General features: G+C 35.6%; 1 protein-coding gene across 1 annotated transcript in view; it reads left to right on the top strand.

Moving 5' to 3' along the window:
- Positions 1-18,658, top strand: part of LOC134527695 (coronin-2B-like) — a 128,106-nt gene that overhangs the window by 7,517 nt on the left and 101,931 nt on the right. The window contains exons 2-4 of the mRNA XM_063360599.1: positions 11,890-11,962; positions 14,314-14,511; positions 15,899-16,015. Of these exons, the coding sequence (XP_063216669.1) occupies positions 11,948-11,962; positions 14,314-14,511; positions 15,899-16,015 (330 nt within the window). The 5' untranslated portion in view covers positions 11,890-11,947. The remainder of the gene's footprint in view (positions 1-11,889; positions 11,963-14,313; positions 14,512-15,898; positions 16,016-18,658) is intronic.

The following is an 18,658-nucleotide window of genomic DNA, read 5'->3' as shown; positions in this document are numbered from 1 at the left end:
TGGGATCTCGGCGGAGTGCGGCGACGGGAGTCCCGCGGCGGAGACCCACGAGGGGTGCTGCGGCGAGAGTTGCGCCAGAGTTGCGGCCCAGCGAGGTGTGTTGAACGAGTGACTGCAGAATTGACATTTATTTAAGTTTAATTAATTATTTGCTAATTTAGAAGATTATTTGTAAGTGACAAGTAGTGGTAATAAGTAAAACTGTGTGTGTGAAATAAAATCTTTTAATTGGGCTATCCTTTACGAACCCACAGGGAAATCGTAACAATACTGTTGAATCTTCTAAAACTAAACATTTAGAACTTTACCCAATCTTTGAACTAGTTTTTGAAAATGAAAAGAGTCAAAGAAAGCGGTGCGGGATTCCGCAAAAAAAGGCTAAGAAAGAAGCAGATGCGAAGAAGTCTCAAGGTGCATTACTGAAATATTTTAGTTCCATTTCTGGTTCGAAAGCCACGTTAACGTCTTCGGTGGCATCCTGCAGCAGCGGAAGTGATTCCAGTGTAAGTAGGTATATGATTCCTCCATTTAGAATCATGCATGGCCTAGAATTACTCCAGTTATTTATAATTATTATTTATTTATTGTTTACAAAAGTTACAATATTTCTTACATTAGTCTCGCAAAACCTATTCACCTAGGTTTGTCTGCGAGTACGGAGTCACACTCGTTCATTAAATCTTATTTTATAATACACTTAAAATTGCTCTAATAGCTGTTTGAACATTGATAATTGTTTAAAAAGTATGGAGTATATTAACATAAATTACATTGAGTTAAGGTACATCTTTTTAAGTTTACGACTGAATTTTGTCCTGCTACTTGAATTTAAAACTTCAATAGGGGATGTTTTGTAAATCAGGTAGTAGTCTAGGAATATTTTTTTGTTTTTGATTTTGGATAACTAGATTATTTATGGTACCTGTCATACAAAGAAAACATAATTTTTCATTTAGCTCAAAAATGGCGCCAACGATTTTTCTCAAATTTCTCGTCATTTTATCTTTTAATAACATGTATAACATGGCTTACTCAGTCAGTTTTTACCGGGAAACTCTAAAAATGGTAGCTGCCATACAAAATCAATTTTGTTTGTAAATTTTCCTATAAGCCTGGCAAACCGCGCCGTCACCAAAACCACTTTTGTTTTGTGATAGATAAAATACTTATTTGAAATTCGAACGTGTCCTCCGGCCAATATTCATGGGAATACATAACTTATTTTACAGGTACAAGAAGAAGACGTACCTGCCGTCGCAGTTGGAAGTAGTTCTGGTCCCACCACAGAGCAGGGTCAAGACGAAGTCGACTCATCAAAAGTACCTCAAGCATCTAGTCATAAGCCTGCAGAAAAAGTGAATGTTGCCAAAGAAGACATAATTGAAATCGTGCCTTCTGCTCCTGCCAAAATCAAAGATGTGAATCTCGACGATGTAGGTTGCTGGCCTTCTCCTATGACCGACGAAGTAAGAACGCTTCTAGTACGTCGCGGATCTGACTCAGTACAGCACATCGATTCCAAATTTGCCGATGTTGTTCGCTCAGGGACTTCAATGAAAGGCGGTACCCGAAAACTATCCAAAGAGTGGTTCTACAAACCATTATCTAACGGCGAAAAGGTTCTCCGAACATGGATGGTGTACTCGCCTTTGAAGCAATCCTTGTATTGTTTTTCTTGCAAGCTGTTTGGCAATTCAAGCTCTAACTTCGCATCTGAAGAAGGATTCAACAAATGGTGGAAGCTAAATCCAAGAATAGGAGACCATGAAAATAGCCTGGGCCATGAACAGAGCTTCTTGAAATGGAAGGAGTTGGATGTTCGCCTGAACTGTAAAGCAACCATCGATCAGAAACAACAAGAAGTTTTCGAAAGTGAGGAGAAGAAGTGGAGGGATGTACTGTACAGGTTGCTGAATATTATCCAGTTCTTAGCCAAACAGAATCTGGCCTTCAGAGGACATCGAGAAGACATTCGAGGAGATGATAGTGGCAATCGCGGGAACTTTCTGGAGTTAGTGCACCTCCTAGCTAAATACGACCCTCTTCTAATGGAACACCTGACAAAGATAAAGCTGGGAGCAAGAGTCTCAGTTTCGTATCTATCTCCAGAAACCCAGAATGAATTTATAAACTTACTGGGACAGCAAGTTCGATCCACCATCATCCGTCGTATTCAAGAAGCTAAATATTATTGCGTAATCTTCGACAGTACACCAGACATCTCCCACAATGACCAAATGAGCCAAGTTCTGCGATACGTACATATCGAAGGAGAAAAAGTCGCAGTGGTAGAATCTTTCATTGACTTCTTCGAACCAAAAGGAAAAAATGCAGAAGATCTCAGCAACGATATAATCGCGAAGATAACATCAGACGGACTGGACATACAGAATCTGAGAGGACAGGCTTATGACAATGCTGCCACAATTTCAGGGATCCACAATGGAGTTCAAGCCCGGATTAAAGCACTGAATCCGAAAGCTATATTCGTTGCATGCACAAACCACTCACTAAACTTGGCTGGGGTACACGCTGCTTCTGAATCAGTGGATTCCGTGACGTTTTTTGGAACTCTGGAGAAGCTGTTTGCCTTCTTTTCCGCATCAACTGTTCGATGGAACGCTTTGGTTGCCGTCACAGGTCAAGCAGTAAAACGAGTCACTGAAACGCGCTGGAGCGCTAGAAATGTAGCTGTCAAGATGCTTAAAAATAAGTTTGAGGTAGTTCTTGAGGTACTGGAACAATTAACAGATTCATCTCAAACTTCCGAAACAAGATCGGGAGCCAGTCTTCTCCTGACAGCCATGCAGTCATTTAACTTCCTAACTTTTCTTGGCTTTTGGGCTGCAGTGCTACCTGAAGTAGATGACGCACAGTTTTACCTGCAGCAACGAGGACTAAGTGTGGATAAGTGTGCTCAGAAACTCTGCGCTTTGAAAACCCTCTTAGTGGAAAGTAGAGACCGTTTCGTGCAAGAAGCAATTGACTTTGCTAAGACTCTCTGCGAAAAACTCGGAATCGAACTCAAAACGAGAAGAATTCGCAGGAAAAAACGCATGCATGGCGATGAATCTTCTGAAGATGCAGCTTTGTCTCACGAACAGGAAATCCGTCGCGAGATTATCGCATCATTCGACAAGATCATTCAAGAAATGACGACTCGATTCCAGCAAATTCAAGAAATATCGGACAAGTTCGGATTTTTGATGCCAGCGAAACTTTTGGACAGCAAGTTCGAGTGTGATCTTTCCCATGTATTAGAAGACATCGACAAGGACGAGTTTCAGATGGAGCGGAAGCGTCTTCAGCAGTTTGTTGTTGTTGCCTGTTCTGAATCAGAGGAAGATATAAGTTGTAAAGGACCACTGGAGCTCCTCCAGTTCATTCAAAAACTGAATCTCGGAATTTCGGTTCCAAATATAGTCATCTTGATTCGTATATATTTGACTTTGGCGATTAGTGTTGCAAGTTGTGAGAGAAGTTTTTCGAAGTTGAAGCTAATAAAAAATTACCTCAGATCTACTATGAGCTCCGCTAGACTATCAAACTTGGCTATATTGTCGATTGAACAAGAATTGGCTGCTAATATTGATTTTGACAAAGTTATTTCTGACTTCGCTGCTCATAAGGCCCGTAGAATCCGCTTGTAAAACCGCTCATCCTATTTTAACTTCAATAAAAGGTACCTCATTGCATGTGAAATTTAATTTTAATTAAGCACCTATAGAATGGGGGCGGCAGAATGGGTCTCCCGCCCCAGGCGCCGAGATGGCACGCTACGCCACTGACTCTTACCAACCTTTATGCCAACATGCTTGCAGTTTACAGTGGACATGCTTGGTTGGCTAGTGTAGATGCCCCTTAAATAGCCTAGTCAAGTTGTTAGGTTTAGTTAGGTTAGGTTTAGGTTCACTTCCAATTTTTAATTGCAACTCAGTGACATTCTGCTGCAGAGATTTAGCTCGTATTTGAAGTAATTGGAAAACTAATGCAGCAGATACAGGTGTATCCTCCATGCTTGTTCTGCTTAAGCTCCTGTGAGCATAGAGTTGAAATTATAACTGGGAGGGTTAGGGAATCGGAGGGATATAGTCTGATAATATTTACAAGGTAGGTAAAAAAGAAAATTAAGCGGCATAAAAAAAATTCAAATTTTTAAAAATTTAGTTTTTTTATAAGTGTCTCTAAATCAATTTCGTAAATTGTATACAGAAATTGTTTTTTGAAGTTCAAGATTTAAACATTTTGCTATCTGTCTGCAGACTACATGCTGTGTTCCAGGTAGTTGTGGTGTTGAGGAACCTTTTTTTTGGGGGAATATAAATGTAACTTTTGGGGTTTGAAAGTTTTGGTTTCTATTCCTTAGCCACGTTTGTTAAATTTGACTTTCTTTTTTGATTTTAGATTACGCATGGAGTAAGCATGTAATCACCCCAATTCACTTGCAGTGTTCAATGTGTTACTAATAGTTAAGTAAACAGAAAATGTAAGTGTGTAAGTGTGTATGTTCGTGTGTGTGTTCGTGTGTGTGTGCATGCATGTGTGTGTGTGAGTGCGCAAGTATGTGTTTTTTTTCTCTGAGTTTGCCCCGCTCAAGTTCCAGGAACAAAACAGCTAGTTAACTACTGTTATTACACCAAGCAAGATTGGTAGCTTTGAGCCAATTCTTGAATCACTTAGTAATTTCACCTTGCATAATTGATCTATAAGACTTTCAGGTAGATTTTGAAGAAAGACTACCAATTACTATCATTAGCATGTTGCAACTTCTGGATAATATCTACCTGTGTGTTTTATGGGGTTTAGACACCAAAACCATTGTCAGCCTAAAAGTTTATTTAGTTACCTATAAATATTACGTTTTTATGGACATAACTGTAGTAGTTTTGCTCTAACTACTTAAAGACTGATACATAAAATGTGAAGTTGGAGAATCTCGGTTAAGTTTGTTAATAAGCAAAATTAGACCAACATGTTAAAAATTGGAAACGGTTTACAAAAAATTGAGAAATAAATATATCTTCTCTAATACATGGTCACCCTGGGCCGATGCCGACACCTGGAGTCAAATTTCTAATTAAATACAGACATAAATTACAACAAGAAAAAGGTTGAAACCCAGCCTGGCCCTGACCAGCAGGCGTTAAATTGTCAATTAGGAGTTCTCATCAGAAATTCAAGAGTTGCTGATGCAACAGCACGCAACGACAATCGAGTGACAACTGCCTTGCACCACACAGTTACCTTCCTTTACAAGTTAGAAACAAAGGGAAGCAACTACATGGTCACTCTGGCCAATCACAACACAGGACCAGATACATAACCATATATGGAAGGTATGTTGCTGAAAATTTTTCTCTGCAAGTCTGGAAATTCATGTCACACCAAATTGTGATTAGTCCTGATTGGCTGGTTAAAAAGCACCCAGCAAACCTTCTGGACTATAGCTGCGCATTAATGTGCCTACATGATGGGTTTTCCAGTGACTCATTTCTTAGATACACAAAAATAATTACTTCAGGGCACCAGACTGTTTCATTGCTGTCTTTCTCTCTTTTTAAACTTTCTGGATTTTTGTGTTTGTCAGATGCAGTATGTGTGTTAACAGCCAAAAACAATACTATAGAATAAAATAATTTAAAAAAACTACCCCAAACTGTATGTTAAACCTAACCAAAATTAATAATTATTAATTAATATGTATTTTAGTGCACTTAAAATATTTTAAATTTCTATGCAAAATAAAAGAAACATGATTACAAATTAATTGTGAGCAAAAAATATATTATGTAAATTAGTTAAAATATTATTAGCAGAGGGCAGGAGTTATGCTATGTCACAATTAATCCCATTCTTACCCTTTGTATTGCTTTAGTCCTATCTAAACTAGAATATGTTTAAGTGATTTTGAATAATATTAATAATTCCGATAGTGAACAATTACAAAACCTTCAAAACTAACTTGTTAAATATATAAGCCAAAAATACAATACTCAACATATTTTAGCTGTGCTTTCTGAACTTTGGGGCAGAGATAGACACATGAAGACAGGCAGAAGTAGACTACGAGGCACAGCAATGGCGGACCAATGAGGAGGGGCGTTGGCAGAACCACATTTTCCCATTTAGCTCCTTAATCATCTCCAAATGAAAATATTGACCCTATTAAAAGCCTATAAAAAAACTTGCAATCAGAGTTTCATAGAATATATTAAGATTTGACATCATTTGAAACAAAATGGACAACAATTGAATGGTTTTAAGGCTAAAATACAGTAATCTCGAATTTTCTTATTTTTTTGGTAAACTGATAAATATAATCTGGTATAGAAGTATGGTTAAATCTTATTAGCAATAACGATGTGTTCCTAACGAGAATAGGCCTTAGGTCTCATTATTTAGGCTCACAATGAAATCCAAAACCCACTCACTCACTTATCACTATATCTAAATTCAAAGGGTTTAGATAGCTAACACCAGTATATAGGTTCATCATAGGTCACTTCATGTGTAATGAGCAGAGCGAGAGTAGACTGCTGTATGAAGCACGTACACATCAACTAGTGTCTAAATAATATTGCCATGTGCTTGGTGACATTTATTAAAAAAAAATTATATAACTAGTTATAATTTAAAAATATTGCAAGTTTTACAAGGTGTATATCTGGGAAACTAATTTTATTGATTTGCTACCAATCTAACAGAATGTGTACTCATAGTTTGCAGGAAATTATTTTTTCAGAAGTTGGTGTGAATACTGTTCAGATAAAGATAGTTGAAGATGAGCAGACTATGTGCTAGCCCTCTTCGTAACTGTACAGTGAGGTAAAACAATAAATATGTTTTTATTGCAAGTCATTGTTATTAGCAGTTTTTTTAATTTGATTAGAGCTAGGAGCTAGGATTGGACCTGTGACCCTGCCACGTGAGCGGGGAGGACCCTGACTCTCTGTAAAAAATATCAAACATTAACTATTTTACTATTCACATATTCTTTAGTGATGAATTAAACCCACACATCAGGTGTCAGGGCCCCTGGGGTTTTGCCTCCCCTACCTTCTCCCGCACTCCCTCTTGACGGCCCTGGTTGTGACCATGGCAGAAATAGGATATATAGGAAAAAAATGATATTGGTTGTTTTCTTTGTGAATATTACATACATGTTTTGCTCAGTGAAAAATCATTTAAGACCTGGAGAAGTTTTGGTTTTACTGGGCATCTGAATCAGGACTTCGGAAAATGGTCAGTAAAAGTCAGAAAATTTATGAAATGTATGAAGAGTCAGAAAATTCACTTGAAAATAATGGTTTTAGTTTATAAAAAAATACTGTCCTCAGAATCATACCTGCCCAAAGGAAAGTTTGAATATAAGACAAAAAATTTTGTCTTAGTATGTTATAACAAAAATAACTACCTATCATACAAATAGGTTTTCCTGTTGTATCCTATATGCTATAAATTTACAAATAAACTTTTTTTTATGTGACTATGTAAAAGGAGTCATTGCCTTGAAATTATTTAACCAGTAACTTTTGGTGAATTTTTCAAGAATTTTTAAATGTGTTTATAAAATTTTTACATTTATTATTATTATTATTTTTGGTGTTCATTATGACTTTGAATCAGAGATTTTATTCTTTATTGGTCAGGAAAAGTTAAGGATGTAAGTAACTAGGTAAATTTTTAGTGGGTATCCTGCTACACCAAACAAATTGTTTGAAAATATAATTGGGTATTGCTATAAGTGTGCATCTCCTGAGTTCCGACAGTGTCATCATAACCAAGGGACACTTTTCACTTTCAGCCACTGTATCGCTGTCACTTTTATTGTGCTTTCCCCTCCTTTCTTTCAGTGTCACGGTTTGCTCAAGTGGATCAGACGGTAGCCTCCCTGTCTGGGTGTATGGAGAAAGTGTTTCATTAGAGCTCCTAGCAAACAGCCAGTGGCACTTACAAATTTCCTTTTATGAGCTGCTGTAGGGAGCTTATGGTTTGTTTAATACTTTAGCAAGCCGTCAACAAAGTCTCGTAATGCACTGTTGATGGAAATGTCCTTTTTGTTTCTCTCTTACTTGCAACTTTCTCTTTTCCTCCACTCTATTTATATTTACTTTCCTTTATCTGGTTCCTTCTCGTTCCTTTCTCTTAACTATGTGAACTCCTATGTTGAGCCTGGTTTGCCATATTTAAATTCCTGTTATAATTCTTTGTAGATTTGGGCTGTCCAACTCCTTGAATTATGGGATGTTCTATGAAAAGTGATTCAAGGGATTGGAGAGCCAGACTCAACAAAGGATTATAAAAGGAAATTAAAGATGGTGAACATGGGTTAATGTAATTTCTTACTAACTAATGCCCGACATGCATTGCCATGCATCATTCAATTTTTTGTAATTTGTTTGAAGTAGGTACACACATACCAAGCATCTCTCTATCTACATATATATCTCTACCTCTATCTCTATGTCTATATCTCCCTCTATATCTCTTTCCTCTATACAACTATATATCTTTACATCCATATATCTCCTTATCTATCTCATTCTTTATGTCTCTCTATATCTATTTATCTCTTGCTATTTCTCTCTCTCTCATCACTCTATCTTTATTTTGAATTCAGTTTTGTTATCGAATTGCTAACAATTTGACTTCAACTTTAAAACAGACACCCACTTCATAGATTAATGCAGCGGTTCCCATTTTTTTTCGGCCGGGGAACCGTATGATGGACTTTTCTTTTGGCGGAACCCCAACTCCTTCAAAGAATTTTATTTGACAATAACTGACAATATTTGAAAATAATTGTGCCTGCTTTATATGACATTTGTCCTGACTCATGGAACCCCAGGGTTCCGCGAAGCACCTTTTGGGAACCGCTGGACTAATGCCTCTAAGGATAACACTCTCTTGCCACCATTATTATTCACACCATAAGAAAGATGAACTGTCATAAAATATTTACTAGTAATTATCCTGTATGCCTCGTATGCCACTTATTGTACGTTATCTCACCTAGACAGTAACCTTCCTAGTGTTTGAAAGGTCAAGTGTGCAAAGTTTCATCGCAATTGGATGAATCGTTTAGGAATTCATAAAGGACAAACAAACATAAATACATATAGATTATCTTAAAATTTAAATAATTTTTGACTTACACTCACATCATTTTTTTTCTTCCTTTGTCTCTCTTTTCTTCCTTTGTCACCCTTTTCTTTTAGTCTGTAGTGCCAAGTGTCTGTTTTCTTCAGCGTATATTGTTTTTGGCTGTGAACCAGCTAGCTGGTGGAGGCGCCAGGTAACAGTATTGCTGTCCTACTCTTCTTTCTCCCCAGGCACATTGTCTGCTCCTGGGTTTGTCAAAGAATATTTGGTTGTACCAATTTTAGCAAACTTTAATAAAATGAACATCATGTTTCATACTGTAATGACACAAGTTGTAGTCCCAGGAAGATAGTTCTTTGACATCCAATATCTCAACCATAGAAAAGTTGGAAAAAAAAAGCTGTAGGTCAAATTAGTGGATTTTATAGAAATTTTTTTTTAAATGTTAAAATTATGCCTTTCTACATCAATGAATGTTATTTATGCTACAGAAAACTTAATAAATATAAAACTAATATTTTGAAATTATTTTACAGCAATTCAAATAGCATTTTAAATGTCCATTTTTTGTTTTGTTTTTGTATCAAATTGAATTTGTTTTCAAAACGAACTGATATCTTAAAAAAATAGTTCTGTGACAAGTAATTTAAATTTTAGTTTCTACACATAATTTAATTTTAAAGACTGGTTTAATTTCATTGTTATCTCTGATTTTTTTATGGATATTATTTTTCATTTAAAGGGTAATTTTTTGTTTAGATTTACTGAGTGGTTAATACTGTTCTACTAACACTTTATACTTAAGTAAAAATTATTAAACATGAAAGTGCAACATATTTATTTTTGCTGTCTGTCTCAGATACCATAGTGAATGAAAACAAATCAAAGTGCAATAAAAAATATGTTTGAAAATTTTTACCAAAATAATCATATTAAATTTACCTACATGTGTTAAAATTAAAGTATATTTATTAGCGTACTGTTGCAGTACAAAAAGTAAGGACATATTTGTTTTTAAGACGAGGTAGTTACCAAAGGTATAAAAAATTTATGGTCAGAATTTAAATAAATAATAAACATAAACAACAAATTAATGCTGAACATTGATAGGATGCAAATATTCTCATACTTGAAATTTTTTTTCAAATATTTATAGTGTAAACACACATGTCCTGGAGTGTACACAGAATTTCATTTTGGGGAGGAGGGCTAGAATCACTTGGCCCGTGTTTGCTTTCAAATTCTTTTCTTGTGTTGGTGAGAATGAGATAATATTTTAGGATTTTGGGGAGGATCTATCACTTTCATCTCCACCTCTTGTGTACGCCTCTGAACATGGCTATAGCCATTGCAAAATACTCTGTTTTTATTAGTTCCATGAAGTTACGTGAACGTATGAGATTGAAGATGCCTAGACAATTTATACACATCTGTGTCCACATGCATGCCATTGCAGATACTCTTTCCCATGAGTTAGTTATCTGTGTACGTCATACATGTTCGCTTCCATGTAGTTGTAGAGCAAAATTTTACCTATTTAATATTTTACAAGCCAGTATGTGCACATGGTAGATCATGCACATGTTAAAAATGATCTGCATAAATTGTAAGTACATGCTGTTAAAAACTATTTAGGGCAAGTTTAGAAAATATGTCTATGAAATTGAATTAAAGTACGTACAGATCATTCAGATACGGCCACTATAAAAAAAATATTGTTATTCCATTAAATAACTGTACACAACATTTTGTACTTTAGCCCTTTGTAGTATTTGGTTCAAAATAATAGATGTATATTTAACATATTACCATAAAAACTATATTTATTTTATCCATTTACTCTATTCTCTATTTATAGAATGTTAATAGACTTTTCTAACCCAAATTGAAATGTGGGGTTGGCAAATTTTTTTAGCTATTTGATTCATTGAGTTTCTCTGTGTGCTATTACCTTCTTTTATTGCACAAGGATATTTCAGTTATTCCATTTTTCTCACCGACGAAATAATGTGAGTAAACCTGGAGGATTGTGCGAAGCATCTGTCTGCCCTTCCTTCCCACCCACCCCCTCTCCTTCCCGCGGTGTGTCCAGGAACCGTGGAGACATAACTGTGCGGCCTCGCTGCTATCTTGATGTGCCGGGCGGTAATTAGCACGACAGTGCGGCAGTTGCGCGCAGCAGGAAGTAACGGCTCGATGCCCCTCGATGGGAAAGGTGGAGTGTGGAGTTGGAACCAGACCATAACCACTGCACTTGCCCTGCTGCAAACACATTTGAAACAAACTTTGAAGAAAAAAACATTGGTTGCATGAAACATACTTAATTTAAGAGTTGTCTGTTTTTAGGAAGCTGCTGTTCAATTAAGTGAAATGTGTAAAATTGCCCGGAGCAATCAGTGTTCTTATCTCAGCGGGGTCAAAATGGGAATTTTCTCTAGTGGAAGAAGTGGTGTTTACTGCTGTGAATTGGTGGGTTGTCTTGTGGTGCTCCAGTTGGCATTCCTTCATTGCAATCATTGCTCCTCCATCACCCCTAATTTCTCTCATTCCTTAATACGTAGTTATTTTTCTACTAGTAGATCTGGTTTTGATAAACCTTTTATTTTTATTGTATATTTTATTGCACAAATTACATTTATTTTTCTTTCTTGGCTAAAAATTTGTCACAAGTAATATATATTCCAAACTATAGTTGTAGCTAAAGTTATTATTTATTTTGTTATCATTTATGCTTGTTGCTGTTTGTTTATCCACTTTATACTTTTATTTTTTTTGTTTTGTTTACAGCTCTGATTTTGATCCATTTTAGATGTTACAAATTAAGTAGAACGTGAAAGTTGCCACAATGACGAATTCACAGGTAAAGATACAAGTTATAAACTTAAATTCATACTTAATACTAATATATTGGTTAATGTGTCTTTTGGACAGCTCATTTCAGTTCATATTTGTACATTAAATATGAATAATTAAAGACTCCCCCTTGAATCATGTGGAAATCATCTCTGAAATTGATTTAGCTTACTAACTTAAATATTTGTTCTTGCCTGCTAATAGTAGCTCAATTTTTTATTATGTTTAGTGTAGATTTTATGTATGAAAATTTACCATATAATTATAAAAAAAAATATTATGAATTTTTTGAAAGGTCCTGAAAAAATCCTGAAATAAGTTTGTCAGGTATTAGTAGACATTCTGTAAGATCAGTTCTGAACCTCAAAACCTTCAAAACTGTGTGTTCTAGTGGCACATGTTTAGGACTTTTTTGGGGCTCTACCTCTTGCCAAAAATATTTAATTAATTTTTGTTTGCTGTAATATATTTATTATTTTGTAAATGATACAGGTAAATATATGACTTTATGGTAATTTATCTCATAATTTTGGACTTGATTATATACAAAACTGTCAATTAATATTATGTTAGCATCTTACTACCTAATCCAATTATGAATCACCTTCCAGATAACTAAACTAGTGTTGCGTTCCAAGCCATTTAAATACATACAGGCAGTTTTAATTACTGTCATTGTGTGTGGTGTTTAAGCTACTTTTAGTATGTATGTTTTTTGTTTAAGCTTCCTTCAGAGCCTGTGCAGGTTTTCAGTCAAATAAAAACAAATATAATTTATAAACATTAAAAATATTTTTAAAATCAGCAGATAATTTCCTATTATAGAAAGAACAAATAAAACGCATTATAAAAGAAATACAAATTGTAAAATCAATTAAATGTATAATGTATATATGATCAAAAAATCCGTAAATAATTAATGACCACATACATTTTAAAGTTTCCCAGTTCTTAAAACGGCAATATTTTCACATATAAAACCTGTAATTTTTAAACAGTGTGCCCTAAGGTTTGATCTTTTGACTGGTCATGTTTGTAGCTTGTGGGACAGAATTACAGTCTTTATGAGCAGCAACTTGACACTCACAATTTTTCTAGCTTTCAGCATACACTGGGTGCTATCAGCTGGAAAACAATTTCAGTTTCAATGTAGCTAGAAGTATTATTTGGTGATTAGTACATACTCATATATTGGGGTACCATTTTTAAACCTACACATCTTATTGTTTATGTCAACTGATTTTGACAGTTCTTTTGACTAGTCTTAAGCCAATACTGCAGCCACATGCATAAAGGGCCCCATAATTGCTCAGGTTATGTGTCTGTTAACATGACTTCTGATTTAGAAGAATTAACTGAATGATTAACTGAACTGAGTATTTTTAGCCATAGGTCAGTTTTTCGTCCAGTTTTTCCTTCATTTGTATCAGTTTCTCCCTGTTGTTGGTGTCGTGGAAAGTGTGTGTGGCATCAGTGACAAGAGAGAACCAGCATTTTGGCTGAAAACTTTTCCACTAGAGCATCGTAGGCGGCTGCTGTTTGAACTTATTACTGTAGTTTGCACTCCCCAGATTCTACAGCTCAGGAAGGGATCTGCATGTTTCTAAAAAAATGAAAGGAGGCTCTGCATTACTGATGCGGCCATCACAAAATTTTGCATGCAACTGATAGGACTGAATGAACTATCTGCTGACCAGAGGGAACTGAGGTCCCAGGTCTCAGGCAGAATAGCGGAGGTTTCACGGATAGAACTGCACAATCACCTCACTCAATCGTTCAGAAATTATCTCACACATGGAAAACTGACGGGTAAACCGAGCGTGTATGGGGGCAAAATATTAAAAAATTTCCATAACTACTGATGCAAATCATGGAGTGTGGTTTATTTATCATGGAAACTGAGAAACTTGATGACATATCAGTATCATAGTGTCACATCAGCATTTTGTATGATCAATCTTGTGCATATTGCAGCTTGGCTGTTGGCTGCATATAAGTCACCTTAATCCATTTCAGCTTATTAGGTGTGCTCTAATAAAAGATTCAAGAATCCAAGCATGCAAGGCTTGCATTATCAAATGATAATTAGAAGGCAGACCTTTTGTAAGGTACTTAACTTAAATATTAATCATGATAGTAATTTTTTAAAATCTTAATTTGTTTTTAGACGTGTAATTTTTAAATTATACTAAGAATGGAATAGTGTGGAGAGAGTATTTGGTGTAAATGATGTGTTTGCTTTACATTTGGTTAATTGTATGCATGAATGTGTGCTTGAAAAGTTGGCAGCACTGGTGAGATGAAAATTGCAGAATAGCCATTTTATTCTGTTATTGTGTTGGTGACTCATTCTTGCAGCTATGGTTCCGCGGGGTGCGCAGCTCCAAGTTTCGGCACGTGTATGGCTCGCCAGCCAAGCGGGAGGGCTGCTACGAAAATATAAAGATCACGAAGAACGCCCACGACTCACACTTCTGCAGCGTCAACCCCAAGTTCGTCGCCGTGGTGACTGAGGTGGCCGGGGGCGGGACATTCCTTGTTCTGCCCATCAGCAGTGTGAGTGCTACAACTGTCCCCAGTTTTCTGTGTGAAAAATTAAGGCCATACTTCGTATTTTTAAAAATTTTGTTTTGCTTAATTCATATTTTTATGAAGAAATAATTCAAAGTTGGTACTGTAGAAGTTAATGAATGCATTACGCAGCTATGGAGTTCACAGGAAATTAACTTGTATTGTGTGACCACGATGCATGTAGCTACTAATATTTTTCCAGTAGCATTAATATTAGATTATAGTAAAATTGCAGTTGAAACAGTTGAAACCAGTATGGCATTATTTGGTACCTATATTCTTCTTTTGAATGGTGGTGGTCACTCACATAGGAGTTGGAAAATATTCTGATTTGTTTCACAACAGGCTGAAATTTCGAACACTTGCCGGTGTGCTGAATCTTTGACTAACCAATGGCCCATACAGAGAATGCTTTACCAAAAACAAGCCTTCTACTAAAGAAGTGGCGATTTTAAAAATCCACTTGAGACACTTCCTAATTTAGCAGCCAATGAAAAGATGATAAGTACAGTATGTCCATGAAAGAATGTCTTAGTTATAAATTTTAATAGTATCCACTGTAAGCATTGTAGAGTTTTGGTTCTAGTCACAATTAAAGAGTAACTCAAGCAGTTTAAGATAAGCACATGGCGCGAGTACTGTTTTGTTGTTCTCTCGCTTGCAGCGCCACCTACGCAAAATGGTTTTGTGTTCAGCAATTTGCTAAGAGTGAATCTGTAATTTCAGCTCTCCCCATTGGAATATCTTTGTACGAGAGTGGTTGAACGTCGAAGTCCCTGACCGTTGGATTGGTTGTAATGTTGAGATGACAGAACTCATTATCACTGGCTGCCACATTCACCTGACATAACGCCATATGATTTTTTCCTTTGGGGCTTTATGAAAGATAGTGTTTATGTTCTGCCGCTACCTAATGATTTGACAGAGTTGAGACTCAGAATATAAGAGACTATTGCTTCCATTACTCCGGATGTTTTAACCAAAGTGTGGGAAAAAGTGTACTTTAGGTTGGATGGTGCTGTATAACTAAAGGTGCCCATATTGGACATTTGGAAGAAAAACTAGGTTTGTTCACCTTCAATTTGATGTATGATTAGTTGCAAATAGTCTAAAATTTAACTGTTATACAACTATACCATTGAAACTGGAACATTCTTGTATAGATATCCTGTATTACTGTATTAGTCAGAGAATACAGAGGAGTATGGATTCAATCCAGCAGTTCAATTAATTTTTACTAAAAACATGCATTCGAGTGTAAGTGTTATTAAAAAATAAGTTTACATTATTTGCTAATATCTAAAGAAAATTTTTAGTTTGGAATTTTTGAAAAGTTCTGTAGCTTCAATGGTGGGCTTGTATTGTTTTTCAGACCGGTCGACTTGATTTCAACGCCAGCCGTGTGACGGGGCACCGCGGGCCGGTGTTAGACATCAAGTGGAATCCTTTCAATGACAACATAATTGCTTCTTGCTCTGATGACTGCACAGTAAGATATCAGCTCATAATTAGACTGTGGTCCCATTTACAATCGTATAGTGCAAGTTTTGTTTTCCAAGATACAAATCTGAATACTTTGATGGGAAGTGAGTGGTTTAGCTTAAAAGATGAAAGATATAATATTTCAAAAATAATGTTTTAAAACATAGTTTACTGTCACACATTTTCAAAGGAGGGTAAGTATTGGACAGGATGTCTAAAGGTCACTAAAGTTACAAAGAAATTCTGAAATGAACAGCAATAATGTTAGAAGCCACATAACTTGAATTTCTAGCAGCCTTTTGCTAACTTTGTTTATTTTTTTCATGTCTCACTTCTGTTATAGTTGCACTTTAAATATGAATAGTTGGAGACTAATCACTTAAATCATTTGGAATTCATCCTTGGAAATATTTTAGCTTTCTAATGAAACATCCGCTCATTCATGCAACTAGTAAATTTGTTTTACATCATGTGTAATTTGGCTCATTATACCGTGATTAACCTAATAACTAGTGCACAATTTTTCGTAAAATGTATGTTGACAAAGCATGGTGTGCTGCTTATTCAAAACTTGGCAATGCTGCATAGCACAAGTTCATCAAGCTCCAAGGTTGGTTAACTTGCTGTTGGTGAATGAATGACGGACATATTGCTCATGGTTTGAAAGTGTTTTTGTGAGAAAGACGTAATTATTACCGAAGGTTTGTGGTATGGTTGCTGAAAAACGCTAAAAAGATTTCAAAATTATAAGGGAATTAGAAATTGTGCTACAGAAAGAAAGTACATTGTGTGGAAAGTTGTATACGTGACAAGTAAAAAATAAAGATAGTTTTTATGTGATCGTGGTATTGCAATAAAAATTTTATTGGAAGTTGAGAATTTGTTCCGTGTGCTTCTTCAGTAGTTTCCAGATTTATTTTGTTTATAATCTTTGTATATAGCATTAATTTTGGTCATTCATTGCTGAGATTTTAATGGTGCTTCATTGCAATAAACAAAACAACTGCAATTAGTAGCAATTTTACATTCATAACTTATTTCCTCGCATCACAGAAAAGATGTTATCATTCAAAGGTTACACTATAAATAAAATATTTATTGCTGACATCTTCAGAAATGTGTAGTTACATAAAGATTATTAATGAAAATATATGTGTTTATTAATAGTATTCTTCTGTTGTGGCAACAGTAAAAAGTTCTGAAAAAAATTGCAGATTGATGTTAACAATAGTGCAGAGTATGCTATTATTTTTACAGCAAACCTTAAAAGATTTATAATTTAGAATGATTACTTAGGTCCAAGATAAATAATTAATTGAAACTTAAAACATAGTCACAAGTCCTATAAATTTTGTGTGTGACTCATTCGATACAACATATTTTTTGTTATGGTCAAAATATTAGGGGTGCGAGGCTTATTCTAAGGCTTGGCTTATTCTAAGGCGTGGCTTATTCAAGTAAATACATTATCTAAAAAGTTTACCCTGTGAAATAAAAATGTTCTAAGAAAATATTACTACTAGTCCTATAAAAGCTCTGAAATTGTCACAAGATATTTCTAGACAACTGTCTTAAACAGTAACAATTCCTGTTCAATAAAAGATGTCCACATTTTTGCATCACAGTGTATCAGCATAATACACCAGGCAATGTTGACAGTACCACTTTATTTTTCAAAAATAATAAGTACTATTAGCTCAGCGAATCTCTTAAGTCTTAAGCCTTGGCCTTACCATTGTAATTTAGTTTTCTTGCTGATTTAAGATTATTGTGAATGAATATTTTAAAAATGTTTTATACGTATATATACATGACTGACTTTTTACATGTATACACGCCTGACTTTTTAAAAATAGCAGATTGAGTGTTGCATAGTTTTGTCTAGTGGCAAAATTTGCAATAAAATATAATATTTAGTGCTTATAGGCCTACATGATGTGTTTATAAAATACACTTTAAAACTGAAGGTATATGTTGAGGACATGTAGAGGAGGAAGAAATGTCAATGATCATAGGTCCAAAAAAATGTGCATTTATTGCTTTAGCCATTCCAGTTTCAAATGTTATACGCTGGATCCCTGTTACATGGTTATCGATATTGACAAGATCCACTACTAACCATAAACATGATGTGTTGTGTAACATGCACAACATAACCAGTGTGGTGTTCCTCATACCACAAATCCAGCCTATCTCACTGTCCACGCTAATGACTCTAGTGATAAACAGAAGCATTTCTGGACCTATAATCGATGGCATATCTGCCTTGTCTACATATCGTGTTTATGTACCTACAGTTTTGACATGTATTTTTAGATACATGCTGTATAATAAATTTTAGAACATAAATGAATAGACTGACGTGATCGGAAACCCATCATAACAGGAAAGGCAGACGCTTTGGTTAAGGCGATTGGAGCACCGTAATAAACAATCACCGCTTAAAAAACAATGAATTTTGGATCAGTTGCTTACTAAAGTGTCTAGATGCCTCTGTAGGTCGCAGTTATTGTGTAGGGAGGTCAGGAGCTTGGTTCCAGCGCGTCAGTGGCGAGCAGACCTTTGGAGGGTGAGGGTGTTGCTTGAGCTCGCTCTGCGGCCTGCCATCTATGAGGAACTAGTAGAAGCTCGACGGTCATATCTCGGTCTC

This window comes from Bacillus rossius, chromosome 1, assembly GCF_032445375.1.
Source record: "Bacillus rossius redtenbacheri isolate Brsri chromosome 1, Brsri_v3, whole genome shotgun sequence".
NCBI lineage: Eukaryota > Metazoa > Arthropoda > Insecta > Phasmatodea > Bacillidae > Bacillus > Bacillus rossius.
The sequence above is the reverse complement of the archived record's forward strand: the minus strand, read 5'-3'. Positions and strand labels throughout refer to the sequence as shown.